This window comes from Mytilus edulis, chromosome 9 (genome assembly GCF_963676685.1).
Source record: "Mytilus edulis chromosome 9, xbMytEdul2.2, whole genome shotgun sequence".
Lineage (NCBI taxonomy): Eukaryota > Metazoa > Mollusca > Bivalvia > Mytilida > Mytilidae > Mytilus > Mytilus edulis.
The window spans coordinates 2,828,133-2,845,248 of record NC_092352.1 but is presented as its reverse complement, the minus strand read 5'-3'; the positions used below and the strand labels follow the sequence as shown (position 1 = coordinate 2,845,248).

The 17,116-nt window shown below is 33.1% G+C and overlaps 2 protein-coding genes across 2 annotated transcripts in view; one reads left to right on the top strand and one right to left on the bottom strand.

The window, feature by feature from the left end:
• Positions 1 to 13,106, top strand: part of LOC139487498 (uncharacterized) — a 38,016-nt gene extending 24,910 nt beyond the window's left edge. Inside the window, exon 10 of the mRNA XM_071272348.1 lies at positions 12,190 to 13,106. Within this exon, the coding sequence (XP_071128449.1) occupies positions 12,190 to 12,217 (28 nt within the window). The 3' untranslated portion in view covers positions 12,218 to 13,106. The remainder of the gene's footprint in view (positions 1 to 12,189) is intronic.
• LOC139487492 (leucine-rich repeat serine/threonine-protein kinase 1-like) overlaps positions 1 to 17,116 on the bottom strand; it is a 203,550-nt gene that overhangs the window by 173,278 nt on the left and 13,156 nt on the right. The window lies entirely within an intron of this gene.

Sequence of the window (17,116 nt, the reverse complement as noted above, 5' to 3'; positions counted from 1 at the left end):
AATGTCTTTAAACATGAACAATTTATATAAAAAGTGTCCAAATTCTAAACATTGTCAAGCTCTCTGGAAATGCTCAGAATGCAGGATTTTGCACCATTCATTCCATACCCTGCCAAAAATTTTTCGCCTCGCTTCGCTCGGCTCAATTATTTTGCCTCACTAAAATAATAGGCCTAGTTACGGCCTTGACCACATACTCACAACCAAACAGCACCTTTGCCAGCTATTGATAGCCAGCAAGTTCATAACCCAAACAATGTTGACCAGTGGGTATCCGGAGTGGTTAACTATTCTTCTCAATATGATGATAATTCGTAAGTTATTAATTACAATACAAAAATGAATTTATGTATATTTTTGAAATACAGTATTTCTTTTTCAAGTCTCATTGGTATTTTTAAAAAATACCCAGAAAACATAACTGTTAGATTATGTTGCTACTAGTTATTATAGATTGCATTTCTGCCTTTGCAGATAAAACTGTGTCACTTTTACTATGAAGTTTCGTAAAAAATTATATTCTAGAATGGAAAGTTTATATGCCCTACTATTTCATTCATGAAAACAGTATAATCATATTATTACAAGTATGGACACAGACGCAAATTGTCAGTGGGGTTAAAGGTCGTTACAAATGTATTGAAAGCTAGACTGGAAATGTGTATTAACAAATTGAGTTGATGTGTACATGTCTTCATTCAAATGCATTGACTGATAAAAATCAAAGAGCTGAAAGCTCTGAAGAAAAATGACGCCACTGTCTCTAATATTGGGATAGTTTTTATGCAAGTCTTGATTTTCACATACTGTAATTAGTTTAACAATGCAACATGTATCGTGAGCATATAATTGATATTCGTATATGTGTGTGTGTGTGAAGTGAAGGTGACAACTGGCTGGTTTTTTTAAGACAAATGAATAGGTCAAGACTAGCTGAATTGTACAAATAAATACCGTAGAAAGGCTTGTATATTTCTCACTGGTACATAGTCTGAATCTGGGTCCGTTCGCTTCCATTCACGTTTGCGCCCACTCATTTTCACCCCTTTCACACCCTACATGTTCGCACCCAATCTTAATTGGTTTTGTGTTTAATAACTCTGTAAGCAAGTGTTTTCTTATAAGTATAATTGTTGTCATTGTCTCAAAATAAAGTGAGACAGCAATTTTTTTTTTGTGTTGAATAAATCTTAATCATGTTTTGGATAAGGTATTGCTAAAAATAATAATAATCCTTTCTAAATAAAGTGGTATTTTGTCAACGTTTTATTTTGTGTTGAATAACTCTTAATCATGTTTTGGTTAGTGTATTGCTATAACTTGTTTCATTGACTTGTTTCAAAATGAAGTGAGATTCTGACTATGTTTGTTTCTGCGTGTTCAATAAATTTTATCATGTTTTGGTTATATTAGTGGATTGCTATATTTTGGTTTCTATGTTTTATTGTTTCGTTGTTTCAGATCAATGGGACCAAGCTGTTAAAAACAATTATCTTTTGTGTTTTTTCCTTTAAAATCTTCAATGTTTTACTCATACAAAGCTATAAATACATTCAGTATTAACACCAAAGCAATTTAAAACAACAACCATGATTTTCAAATTATTCAACTTGAATTTGAATTAAAATTGGGCGCTAATGAGTAGAGTGTGAATGTGCGAACGTGTAGGGTGCGAAAATGTATTGGGCACAAACAGACCTGATACCACACAGTCTGAACCCCCTTCTCCCACAAAATATTAAGTAAATAATCTTTTTGTTACTGCTATCAAAGGTCTAATGAAACTCAGATAGTTTCAAACATTTGTCAAAGAATTCTAGTCAAACTGGCAACTAGTTAAATTGGCACCTGGACAAATCAGCACCTGGTTAAAATCGACACCTGATATAGTCAATTCGTCACCCATGTTAAATATATATTTTTAACAGTAGTTTAAGCAATAGGGTAAAAATAAGAAAGGGGTTGCCAGAATTTTTTTCAGTATTTAAGCAAAAAGAGTTAAATACTAACTTTCACATTTTTGGGTATTCATGTACATTTTGTATACATTTATTTTTCTCAACTAATGACTTTTTTGGTGTATTTTTAATGATATATATATATATATGAGTAGTCCAAATAATTATTACGTCTGGAAAGGCTTTTTTAATTTTATTCTGGAACACCTTCCTATGACCGCAAGGCTATGTTAATTTTTTTTCTGGGACGCCTTCCTACGAACGTCGTAGGAAGGCGTCCCAGAAAAATAATAAAATAGCCTTGCCAGACGTCATAATTATTTTGACTAATACATGAGATATTGTGTATTTTTCTGCATTATTTTAACCAGTTGAGCATTTTACAGGATTGTTGGTTTAATGCTGTTTAAACTTTACTGAAAAACAAACACCTTAAATTTGCTAATTATTTGGCATGAAAGTTTGATTTATTGAAAGGGACTCATAGTTTTCCATTTTATTTTAATAATTGACTTGTTTTTACAATTACACAAATTGTCTAATTGTTAAAACAACAGCTTTGGTAAGGGCTTCGTTGTTTACCTTTATACACTACATATTCACTTTCGTTTCGTGGTTTACCAAAATACACAACAACATATTCACTATGTACTTGGTAACAGTAATTAATTAATTGAATAGAAAATATTATAACAAATATTATTGGATGCCGACTTGACGTCGAATAGGTGCCGATTTGACTAGATGCCAATTTAACCAGGTGCCGACTTGACTTGTACGTTTCAATTCCTCTGCGATCGTTTGCGGTATTTTCTTGAGAAAACCTATTTTCCATCATCAAAGAGAAGAAGAAACTGCTTTATAAAGATTCTGGAACGCTTCATGATTGTTAAAATAAGTTTAATTCACTCGAAAACAATTTTAAAACTTGCGATTAAAAAGGAAGTTTCCAAAGCACGTGTAAAAGAAGAAATTAACCGGTGAGAGTGGAAATCCGTATATGACAGATATCCCTATAGTACGACTTTGAAAGTTAAACAGTTCAATCCTTTTGTAAAACAATCTATAATATACCTATCACATTAATGTTTGAAGGGTCTTAAGCTTATTCAAACCATATAAGTCGGTATGAAACACCAAAACGGAATGAACAATAACCGATTACGTTTTGTAGTTTACAAATTCGAAAACTGGTTCCCGTCAAACTACAACACTTTGTTCGAGTGTAGTGGAATACAAGCAAAAACCAGTGTAAACTGGGTCCTGGCTGATTTAATACTACACAATGATGCATAATGATAACACAAGCAGATTCCAGTTTGTATGGAAAATAGGAAATACGAAACCAAGCGCGGTAGGCAGAGAAATGTAATGAAGTTCAGGTCGGCAGTTATGGAACAATGACTGCGTCATTTTCCAAAAAGGGGGGCTTCAACTTCCACCCCTCTCTGTGAATTTGTTGATTGAGTGTTTGAATATGGAGTTTGTTAATAAATAGCTGCACTGTAAGCGCATGATATGTCTTGATTCCTTTTAAGCTTGCTTAAAGGTTGAACTATTTTGTTTTGTACAATTATTAGTCTATTTGTTTTCTCATTTCATTTGTTTAATATTTGTCATTTTAAGGTCTTTTATAGCTGACTGTGCTGTATGAGCTTTTGTCATTGTTGAAGGCTATTTGGGGACCTGTAGTTGTTAATCTTGTTTTAAATTTTGGAATGTAGCTGAAGTCAACAGACATAGACAATTCACCCAAGTTTTATAAAATGATGTGGAAGTGTTTATGTGAATAATTGAGATGGGAAATGAAGAAAGTGTCAAAGTGACAACAACCCAACCATAGAGTAGACAACAGCTGAAGGCCTCCAATGGGTTTTCAATGTAGCCAGAAACTCCTGCACTTATAGGTGTCCAAAAACCCTTCTTTTTTTTAGCATATATAAAAATTCATAACACAGAAATGTATAATCTGAAATTTATTACAATCAAAAGGGACCTTAGGTCAATAGTGTAAACAATTCACCAAAGTTTAATTAAAGGTGATGGATGCATTTTTGTGTTCTTGTTCAAAATTGGAAAATTCTCTCTTTTTTAAGGAACAATCTCTTTTCATAACATGGAAATGAAAATTCTAAAATTTATAAAATCGATGTGGAGCTTATGTCAATAGATATAAACATTTCAACAAATTTTCTTGAAAGTAGGGGGAAGTGTTTTCTAGTTATTGTCTGAAGTGTGGATGATGGACTGATAGACAACAGTATACTATATTATGTTGTGTGTGAGACATTGGTATAATAAAATGGTTTCGAATGGATAATGATTAGAAACTGTTTAATGCAGTTATTGAGGGAACGACAGTGAAGAAATTCCTGAGATCAATGCGTTTGAATCCTAAGAATTCAATTTTTGTTGAAATGAAACAAAGTTCAATTTTTGACCCTTTGGATCTTAATGTAGACCAATTTGAAAAAGGGACAATCCTGTGCAATTGAATATTTCTTGCTATTGTGCAATACTGTGCAATTAAAAATTTCTTGCTATTGCACAATACTGTGCAATTGGAGATTTCTTGCTATTGTGCAATACTGTGCAATTGAACATTTCTTGCTATTGAACAATACTGTGCAATTGAAGATTTCTTGCTATTGCAGAATTACTGCGCAATTGAAAATTTCTTGCTATTGCACAATACTTAGTATAATAATTTTTGACCCCGATTTGGACCAACTTGAAAACTGGGCCCATAATCAAAAATCTAAGTACATGTTAAGACTCACCATATCAAAGAACCCCAATAATTCAATTTTTATTAAAATCAAGCTTATTTTAATTTTGGACCCTTTGGACTTTAATGTAGACCAATTAGAAAACAGGACCTAAAATTAAGAATTTGGACATGGTTAGATTTGGCATATCAAAGAAGCACAATACCGTAATTCATTTTTTTGATGAAATCAAACAAAGTTTAATTTTGGCCCCTTATTCCTTGGGACCAAAACTCCAAAATTAATCCAAACCTACCTTGTGGTCATAAACCTTTATAGATTTCTATTAACTTATACTAAAGTTATTGTTCAAAAACCAAGAAAAATGCTTATTTGGGGCCTGTTTTTGGCCCCTAAATCCTACACTGTTGGAACTAAAATTACCAAAATCTATCCCATCCCTCCTTATGTGGCCATAGACCTTATGTTAAAATATCATAGATTTCTGTTTACCAATACTTAAGTTATAGAGCAAAAACCAAAAACAATGCTAATTTGGCCCCTTATTCCTAAACTGTTGAGACCAAAATACCCCAAATCAATCCCACCCTTCCTTTCATGGTCATAAATCTTGTGTCTAAATTTCATATATTTCCATTTTACTTTTACTGAAGTTAGAGTGCGAAAACCGAATATCTTTGGATGAAGACGATGATGCCAACGTGATACCAATGTACAACCAAAAAGTTTTCAATTTTTTGCGGTTGTATAAAAATGATGTCAAATCAAATTTTTAATGGAGTTTGCAACAGTAATTATTCAACTACTCATTTTAATACATCATAAAGTATTAAAGTGTAAATGTCATACAGTCATGGTGATGATGCCTCCGCTAGCATATAACGTATAAAGGTACATAAATCAAGAACTGTGAAAGTGAAGCTGCTAAAAATTGAACTTAAACCAAGTTTAGAGGTACCGGTAATAAGCATTGTATACACATTTCACTAAATTTAGTTGAGACAAACTTGAGAAATTTTTCCATTTGTGAAAGGGGATAACCCTAGAATGATAATCAAAGTGCTTGTAATCACTGAATGGCTATTAAAGACTGCTTAAATTTATCAGTTGGTAGTAAAGTGAATTTTGTTTTGTATATTGTATATATAGCATTATTTTAAGTCGATTCAACTACTATTCTGGACAGAGAAAGATAACTCCAATTTTCAAAGAAGATTTCATAAAGCAATGGTTTTAGGTAATATTAATTCAACAACCATTCTGGACAAAGAAAGATAACTCCAATTTATTGTCTTGAATCTACAAAAATGTTTGTTTTAGGCCCTCAATTCCTCGACTGTTTGCCCCATAACCCACAAAATAGACCCCAAACTTCTACTTATGGTATTAAATATTATGGTACAGTTTCAGAACAATTGAAATACTTATAAACAACTTTTTGTACTGACACAAGATTAATGCTTGTTTTGGGCACCTTTAGAACCCTTATTCATAAACCTTAGGGACTATATATATATATAACCGCCCCAAAACAATCCCAAGCCTCCTTTTATGATTATAAATATTATGTTATAATTTAATGGCTTCCTTTTTACTTATACTGAAGTTATTATCTGGAAACCATCCGTCTTGGGAAGACGACGACAGGATACCTACATGTATTTCAACTGCAAAAATTTCTGTGGTTGTATAAAAATTTCAAATATGTACAATGAAATATAGTTTCAAAATTGATAAGCCTAGATAGGCCTTTTAATTTTTCCCCCACATAATTGAAGGACCATTTACACTCAGGACCGAGTCATAAGTAGGCAGTACAGTCTACAGATGTATTAAAACAACCTAGCATCATATTGCTAGTAGTGAGAGTAGCATTCTCGGGTAAATTTGTTCTTTTTTTTTATAATATGTTTGGTTCAAATCAAAATAGAATGCTTTTATCTCCCTAATACTTACATTGTAAATAGAGGTGGTACTACTTTGACAAATCCTTGTATATGAGAGTTTTCTGTCAAATCTTTATTTCACAAAGAATGAATTGCATAACAATGAACTGAGCTCAAAGCAAAGTACTTTAATAATACACTTAGACAAAGAGCTAAATCCAGTGATATACTTTGTACTACAGGTCCTTCATTAACATCCATTGACCAAAACCATATCTCAACGACATTCCATACTACATGGTTGGATTCGGAAGTCCTGAAAAAGACATGATTTTTTTTAACATATTTTAAGTATATATATACACAGGTTAAAACTTTCTTGTTGTATAATCATTCCGTATCTAGCAACTATCAATTTGCTTAATGCACATATTGATATATGTTGAGTGTACCTCTGTTGGAAATAAGAACACACAAACCTCCACCTAGTTTTAGTCAATGGACAAAACATTCAAAACTATAAAATATTATAGATCTAAGACTTGTCAGTGTCTATTTACCTTTGCCACTGAATCAGTGATATATGTATTGTACACACAATTATATACATGCAAGACTAAAATTATAAAGTACATACATGTTTGTATATAAGACTAAAACTGACATTCAGTCTTTACAACATCTTCATTCCCAAAGTCATGTTCAAATCTGACTTCATGGTAAAATAAGATTCCATATCTACAACCAATTAAAAGGAAAAATCCCTCTGATAGACTAGCATTTAAATCCGATTTCTAAAATGGAAGCTAGGTCACCTTGGAACTTAGAACTAAAAAAAATCAAACAATATATCTGATATATTTCAAATGCATGTACATGAAATAATATAAATCTCTAAAATTCACCATATTGTTCCCTTTTTCATCTTCTGTTAGATACTGTATATCCAGTGGCGGATCCAGAAATTTTCTTAAGTGGGGGCCCACTGACTGACCTAAGAGGGGGCTCGCTCAAGTCATGATTCAGTGATTCCCTATATAAGCAACCAAATTTTTTCTCAAAAAGCAGCCCCCCCCCCCCTAAATCCGCCTCTGATATCAACCTCTAGATGTCTTTCAATTACATTCAGTTTAGTGTGGGTTGATCTTTGATTGTTGTACATGTTACAACCAGATTCCCAGCAGGGGGCAACTTTGTAAGACCGCAGAGGTTCAAGCTTAGATTTTGAAATAAGGGGGAAAATGTAACCTTTTCAATTTATAAAACAGGTTCAACATCATTTCTATACATACATAAACATATTCTAAATTGTGGAAACACCTTCATTAAATATTCTACTTCAATTAGTGGAGGAGATCAAATTAAAAAGTTGCAATGGTTAAATACTCCAATCACAGTCTTTCCTGCTAAAATCTCATGTGTAGAATGTGATAAACGGTTTTTGGGTCTATATATTGTCCTTGATATTGAGGTTATTTTGACACAGCAAAATATAAAGAAAATGTAAACTATGATCTGGAAATTGACTTCGTTTTCCCATAATAAGCCTACTTAAACTGATCTTTAAATGCAAAAGACCTCTAAATGGCTAACAGATATTGCTATATAAAAGATTAGTCCTTGATTATACATGTACATGATATTAAAGAATTCATGAAATTTACACTGATTCTGTCAGTTGAATGGACTAGAATGAGATAAGTTATATACATGATAGACATAAAGGGTTTTTTCCAACAGTTGTGGTGTAAATTAAATTAGTTGTATTTTATGGATGATATATTTATGTATATACATGTATGTAAATCATTATTGGCTCTTCAACCAATGATATTTTACAATATCGATTATTTGTTTATTTTTCTAATGTTGGTATTTTAAAGCATACTAAAAATGTTTTAACACAACACGAGCACAAGCTTGATAGGGTGTCCTTACACAGGGTTTCCGCTGGCTGTCCCCATTTTCCCAATTCGCGAAAAAATAATATTTGTGGCGATAAAAATTTGTCATTTGCTAAAGAATTTGGCGAAAGAAATATATAGAAAGATTTATTTTCCTCCTTCTTGTTTATTTACTTTTTTCGAGTTTCTCGGACTTTAACTTTAATCAGACAATACTCGGAATTCACCTTGACCTCATTAAGAATTTGACAGAAAATCAATTATCAGCTGATTGCAATTTACAGCTATCGACAACGAAGGACTAATTAATAAAGGTGTTGATTGAATTGTTTGACAAAATGATATGGTTGAATGGCTTCCACTAAATGTCACATACAGGAGTTATTTACCACTTTTTGACTCACATGTTTGAAGAACTCTTTTGACGTCTCATCTCCATGTAAAGATAGTTTAGAAAAGAAAGCTGTTGTTGTGACAATAAATGTTAAAGGGCAAGAAAAATCTCTGATTTAAAACTTGAATTATCCTTTGACTTTGATGTAAGTAATTGATCAGGGAGACTACTTTAAAGTCGTTTGAGTGACACGCGTGTTTCAAGCATAGTTTTACGTCTGAACTTTTTCATTTAAGATGGTCAAGATGGTGGTTATGAAGAAGGGGGGGGGGGGGGGAAATGCATTCTGGCGTCACAATTTCAAATGACATAGGATAACATATGATCTGTCCATATACATGTATGAGGGTAGTAATGGGGGTATCTTATTGAAGTATTCTTGCCAAATGAAGATTAAACAGTAATTCTTAGACATGACCATAAAAGAGGGGGGGATAGGACCTTTATCGGGACTCCGGGATCGGGTGTTTTTAAGCTAGGGATTATTCCCCCTCATAAAATTTACACTTTTTTCAAGACGATTAAAAAATCAGCTGAATTTGACAAATCACACTATTTGTTTTCCAAAAATAACCGTAATTGGATGGGAGTTCTGTGTATTCACATTATTTGAACAACTCTCCTTGGGCCAAGAAAAAAAAAGATCCGTGTTTCAGGTAACCTGACCGACCCTGTTTTTTACCCCGACCCTAACTTTTTTATTGGATCTTTCAAAAAAAAAAAAAAAATAATAATTATCAACCGACCCTGTTTTTGACACAGGCTTCTGATAAATGACATAATATTTTTTCTCTCTTGCTTCCTCTTGCATAGAAAGCCAGTAAAACCTTTTATTAATGTCAAAAGGTATTCCAAATAGGTTAAAATCCAAGAAATTTGCACAGCAGGTGCTTCAAAAACATTGCAAATGGCCCAAGACCATAATTAATGACCCCGCTTTTCGTTGTTCACGAATGTAGTTCCTTTTAATTAGAGTGTATTTTTCCTTAATTCTTTTTCTTTCCCTTCCCCACTCATTTGGGTGGAAATGAAAGATGAGAGGTAAAATAATTTTTTGGATGTTGTATTTACTCATTTTGATATGGAATGAGTGATTAGGCCAAGTGCAAAAAGGTCATATTTACAGTTTTCGGAACATCTCTTGACTTGTCCATAGGGGTATGGATGTATATTGGCTAAATTTGTAAAAGTGATTGCTTCAATCTTTCTGAATTTTGGATATATTTTTAGACTAGTGCTATACATAAGACACACAAAAAATTTGACAAAAGTGCATGGTGCAATTTTTTTAATGATACAAAATGTTCTAAAGAAATGATAGAGAAATTAATTGTGGTCTGTGGCCAAATGGCACACTTCCTGTTTTTGAAACTAATTATGGATCCGGACTTGGAAAAAACATGATAAATACTCAATAACTCAAATATGAAATTTTGAATCATCACCAAAAAGTATACAGATATTAAGATTAATGTAACTAAGAAGTGTTTAAAGTTTTAAGCCATAATCAAGAATTGTTTTTGAGATACGGTGTGACATGTGAAAAAAACACCCCCCTGTTTAAGTTACAACGTGCCGTAACTCAAAAAGTTTTAATCTTATTTTCACCAAAAAGTATATAGATCATGTGACCATCATAAGAAACAACTATATCAAGTTTCATGAAATTTAAATAAGTCGTTCTCAAGTTACAGTGCCACATGTTTACGCTGGACAGACAGACGGACACCTGACATTTGTATACCATAATACGTCCCGTCTTTGACGAACGTATAAAAAGCAGTACTAAGCGTGCATGTTACGCTAGAAACATATTCAAAGAATAAAGTTTTATAACTTCTTAATGTCATATCCAATATTTATCAAAACCTATAGGGGAGTTACATGTATCTTACTTCCTTTATTTTTTCGTGGATGTCAATACACCTAATCGCTATTTATTCCATACCGGATAAATTCTAAAATTACACAACTTTTTCATCCAGTTGAAGCTATCTGGGGGCCGTTGAAACAATTCACCATGCACAATACTTTTTAATGAGACCCGTTTTAACTTATTGTAAATACTTTAAACAAAATAATTTTTTACTTCAATTTTCAATTTCGAAAAATAGTGGATCATACTCTATTAAAGTTTCTTGATGATCGCTTTCTTAAGTTTTTCCTCCCTCAGCTCTCTAGTAAAAAACCTTTATTTTCAGTCGCATGACCCAAACAGAAAGTTGTACATACAGTGTATGACTGTTTTTCCCAGATTGGACTAAATAGGGATAATTAAATAAAGTGTAATTTCGGGATTGTTGAAAACTTGCATATTCATCACTATCTGATTTAGTGGTTTTAACAATCCAGACAGACAAATAGCAATAAGGTGTTTAGGAAAACATGACCTAAAACCTCCTTCATATAAGCATGGGAACTCATACTGAATGGTCAAATGTGTTCAATATGAAAATTTCAATTAAGATGGTAAAATCACAAATCAGCCGTTAATGTAAATGGACTATAAGTATGACTTTTGAGCAAATTTAAAGGGAAATGACGGAGAAGGGGCAAATTAGCTTTCAAGGGGAGCAAATGCTGTTTAAATTGGTAAGCGGGTTTTAAATATAGAGGGAAAGTGGAGTCATCTTTTTGGACTTTAGTTACATGTAAATATAACTTATGTAGACTTACCTTCTAATTTTATAGACTATTAAAAAAAAACCACACACAACTCGGAACTATTTCTAATTCACTTGGACTACTGATATGCAAACCTAAAAACAAAAACAAAAATATCATAAAATAGTGATTGAAAGAATCATAACACTTTGAAAGGATAATTCAGACACGTGTTACACGGGGAGCATGTTTGTTTACAAATAATAATGTCACGTGATCGCGCACTGACCTCGCCTGCTGCATCGCCCTTACAATTCACTAATACATGTACATAACCATTTTCATGCAAACATGCAACGTTAATGTGATTGGTTATCAAATAATACAAAAATAAAGCATGAACCGTTGAAGAAATTGTTTCATCAAATAGATTGGATTTTCACTTTCGACACGAATAGGTCGAGTTGACATTCCTGTCATCGGAGATAGTATTGAGATAAATGGGATAAAACGGACCGTCGAAAAGGTCTAGAGTAGCACATCAGTAGAACCCTAACATAAATAAGTAATACTTACCAACATTTCTCTAATTGATAACCTATAGAACTGAAATTTCACAAAAATACCGGTAAATAATTTTGTTGTGATGCTGGTTAAATTGGCGCTAAATAAATATTCTTACTCCTATTGCTTCATGTAAAAAAAATTGTATAGAATTGAATTCGACTACAGTTCAGAATAAAAAAACGTGAATATGCAAAAGCCAGGTAATATGTTAATGATAAAGTTTGTATAAATTTTCGTAAACGAAGTTACCCGTATACTTCACCAAGAATTACATTTGAGCGCAAAGTATTGTATGTGTGATTTGGTTGGTTCTAGACTGGGATCCTGGCTAATCTTGACCTTACGACGCGCAGCTAGATTGGGCCGGATCCCAGGCTAATGTAACATCGTAGAACTCAGGGTAACGGAATTTCAGTTTGCGTTGCTATTAGATCATTGAGGCCATCTATTTTTATTGCGGGTTCCACATATTTAAATCGGAATTATAGAAAAAATGGAATGTTTTGAGCAGAATTAAAACAGAAATGATGAACACTGCAACATTTCCAGCAAAATATAAATAGGATGGAGGATTTGTGTATTGACATTATTTGTAAAACTCTCCTTATTCATGTGAAGCGTGTGCTTTACATCGAGGCTTATTCTTTACATCGAGGCTTATTATGCTAATCATTGACGCCACAGTACTTCAACCAATCAGACAATGTTTATTTGGGGCATTCGATCGATTTTAACTCAGATTTTGGAATATTTCAATCGAAATTATAGAAAAATGGAATGTTGCTGGTACATATAAAATAGAAAATGATGAATACTTTTAGCTAAAGATAATTTGGATGGGGGTTCTGTGTATTCACATTATTTGCACAACTCTCCTTACTGATGCCATATTTTGGAATTTCCGTGACCTAAATGGTTCGCGAAAATTAATATTTTTATATATAGTATAGTAACTAAACTGTTTATTTATTTCTTCCTTTTTTTTATATAGATGAAAGATGTTTTCTAAAAAGAAATAATAGAACAGTCGATGAATAACACGAATAAAACATATAAGAACACAACATTAGAGTTATTGGAGTTGTTTTTTTGGAAATTCCAAGGAAGACTTTTTGCTCTTTTTGCCCTCCAACTTTGTACTTGTTTGGCTTTATAATTATTTTGGTCTGAGCGTCACTGATGAATCTTATGTAGACGAAAAGCGCGTCTGGCGTATCAAATTATAATCCTTTGATAACTATTTATGTCTTATTTTTGACTGTTGCTGCTTTTTCCTTTGGTGTCTTCTAAAGCTGTTTGCCTCAAATGTATCAAGATTCCACAGGAAATAATTCAAGAAAGTTTCTTCATTTACTTTGTTAGAAAATCCGGACATACGATTCTATCCTATACTGGCATGTTATGCAGTCTTCAATAGGTTTTATCAATGCGTACCTTTTTAACTTTAAACTCTGTCGCTTTCTATACATTCCATTAAGAAAAAGAAAGTTAAATAAATAAAATACCGAACTCCGAGGAAAATTGAAAACGGAAAGTCCCTAATCAAATTACAAAATCAAAAGATCAAACCCATCAAACGAATGGATAACAACTGTCATATTCCGGACTAGGTACAGGGATTTTCTGTTGTAGAAAATAGTGGATTAACCGTCGGTCGTATAGCTAGCTTAATCTCTTACTCATTAACTTGTTTCTCAATTAAATAACGTTATACAGTACTTTTGTTAGGAAAAATAAAAAGAGCTACATTTCCATTTACGTTAAAGTTCCGCTATATAAATGATGTCCTCTCACAAGTTTGGTGACCATGTTGAACTCATCTCTCTTTTCTAACTCGAAAGAAAGGAACTTCAATCCCCTTCCCTTTTCACGAACGTGACCTACCGAGTAAGACTATTAACTGGGATTTTAATAATACGATCAACACGACGAGTGCCATATGTGGAACAGGATCTGCTTACCCTTCCGGAGCACCTTAGATCACCCCAGTTTTTGGTGGGGTTCGTGTTGCTAAGTCTTTAGTTTGCTATGTTGAGTATTGTGTAGTATTATTTGTCTTTTTGTCTTTTTGATTATTAGCCATGGAGTTGTTAGTTTATTTTCGATCTATGAGTTTGACTGTCTCTCTAGTATCTTTTGCCTTTCATTTATGTTTTTCAGTTGAAACAATATTCAAGAGCATGCGTTTCCGATTATGCTATATTTGTGAAAGAGTTGCTCATAAGAAAACTATTGATCAAAAGGTTCCAAGAAGTGAAATTAAAGTCGTCTCTTTAACAGTTTTAAACGCTGTCACAAGTTGGTTGATTGTCAATGAAAATCTGATTACCACGAATATAGTCATTGGTCGTAACCACAATATGAAAATAGATCTTGTACTCGTTATATCGATTGTGACTTCTCCGAATGACACTTAACTTATTGTATTTATCATAGCTATCATGAGCAATACGATGAGTGCCATAAGAGAACAGGATCTGCCTTTCAGTCCAGATCACATTCGATCACCACTAGTTTTGTTTACAGTAGTTCGTATTACATTGGATTACGGTTTTTTTTCTATTTTCCAAAGGCAATCTTGTTTTTATCGGTAAAAACATCGCATATACTTGTCCTAGTTAACGTATTTTAATTTTTGAATTTGACATTTTGTCAGTTTTAAGGGATAGAATCAGGCATAGCGCATGGTTAACGAATAAGGTGATATGGTTTGATTGTTCACACATCTTGTCAATATAATGGAATGATATGCGCCTGTCATACAAGTGAGAGGTTTAGCTTGCTATAAAACCAGGTTTAATTTACCATTTCCTACATAAGTCAATATATGTACCAAGTCAAAAATATGAAAGTGTTTGTCCATTCTTTTGGTGTGTTTGCACTTTCGATTTTACCATTTGATTAGGGACTTTCCGTTTTGAATTTTACTCGAAGTTCAGTATTTTTGTGATTTTACTAATCTCTACTGAGTGATGCCTCGGTTTGAATGTGTTTCGAGTTCAGTCTGCAATTTATGTGTAGTGGTTTGTTGACAATTGTTTTTCATTTCGTCGTTTTTCTGTTGTTTTTTGTCATGGGTCAGTCAGTTTTTTCCCCGAATTTCGAGCTTTGAATAAGGAAAAGAAGATGTGGAATGATTGCCAATGAGAAAACTCTTGATAAGAGAAAAATATGACACAGAAATGAACAATTATAGTTCACCGTACGACTTCAACAATGAGCAAAGATCATACTGCATAGTCAGCCACAAAAGGCCACTGAATCACAAATTCAAACGAGTAAACTAACGGCAGAATTTCTATACACAAAAATGAACAAAAACAATTATGTAACACAGCAACAAAAGACAAATACCGAATAACAGGATCCTGACTTGGGATAGCATGTCGTGGAATTAAACATTTGAGCGAGATCATAACCATCCCCTAACCTGGGACAGTGGTGTAACAGTACAATATGAGAACAAAAAAAAATTAGTTGAAAAAGACTTTACACATCAGATAGATACAAACAGAAATACATCAAACTAAAATACAGGGTCGACGTGGCCAGGTAAATCCCAACAACAAAAACACGCTACAGATACTGATAGTATTCGCAGCTACTGACAGCTAGTTCAAAGCCAATAAAAACTTATACAAAAATCATGCCGTTATGACTAAATCATCAACCAGTACACAACCAACATCCAATGAATTTAGTGTATAGACACCATAAATAGTCAGCGAAAAAAATGACCTTGTGTAATGCTAAGATACAGGTATCAACAGATTGTAGAGTTAGGAATGAAAGTACGTATATAGTAAAATGACAACAAATCTAAATTCTGAGGAAAATTCAAAACGAAAAGTCCCTAGGATAACAATAATATCTAGTTTGCTGAATTACTGAATATAACTACTAATAAAGTCATTCAAAGATCTCATCACAGTAGCCTTTTAGGATAAGTTTATTTAAAGGATCAATAAGTTAACTAACTTTGAAGGTAGATTCTAAATTTCGGGGCAATTTCGTTAACCAACATCTCCGGGATAACGAGGATGTGATATCCCGTTTAAAATGAGTTTTCTACAGGTACAAAACAGAGCGGCGAAAAATACCAGAGGGACATTCAAACTCATAAATCTAAAATAAACTAACAACGCCATGGCTAAAAAAAATTAAAAGACAAACAGGCAAACAATAGTACACAAGCCACAAAATAGAAAACTAAAGACTAAGCAATACGAGCCCCACCAAAATCTGGGGGTGATCTCAGAGGTTGAAGTCATAAAACTTTGCTCAGTGCTTGAAGCACAAAAATCATGCTCGAAACACCAAATCCTGTATTTTGATTGGTTGATTCTCGAGTCTGAGTACAAAAATCTTGCTCGAAAGTTTTATTACCGTAAGGCCTGGTACTCCAGAAGAGTACGCAGATCCTGCTCCACAACTTCGTACTTGATTTGGCGTTTTAAACTTATGTGACTAGAACGTTATTTGGCGAACAAATTCATTCTCCTCATATCTATGATGAGTTTATTTGGCCTTATTTTACGGTGTTTATATATCCTAACTCGTTCGTCATTCCGTCGTTTGAACGTAATCAAAATATTGCTGGTAAATGATTACGTCAATGATTACGTTTTCAAAGATTACTTAAAACCTTGACAAAATCTTTCATAGATATAACGCTTCGGGTTTGAAGTTTGGCTGTACCTATAGAACGGCTTTGCTGATTACTGTGGATTCATTACAATTCGTTAGATACCAATTTCGTGGGTTTCGTGGGTACAGGTGAACAACGAATTCAAATGTTTAGCGAATATCATATTTTCAATAGGCTTTGTATACAGAGATTGGCAAAATCAGATATCCACGAATATGCAAGATTTCAGCAAACCACGGAAATTATATTTTTGAAAAACTTGAGAAGTTGTAGAATGAAGGGAAGCCGTTCTTAAAGGCATATATTTCTCTTTTTTTATACATCTCTTTGCATTGTAGTTTTAAAGTATTTTCAATGTGTAGCTATTTTATGCTTTTATTTATATTTCCGAAATGGATGCATGAGATTTGACCCACGGAAAACTAC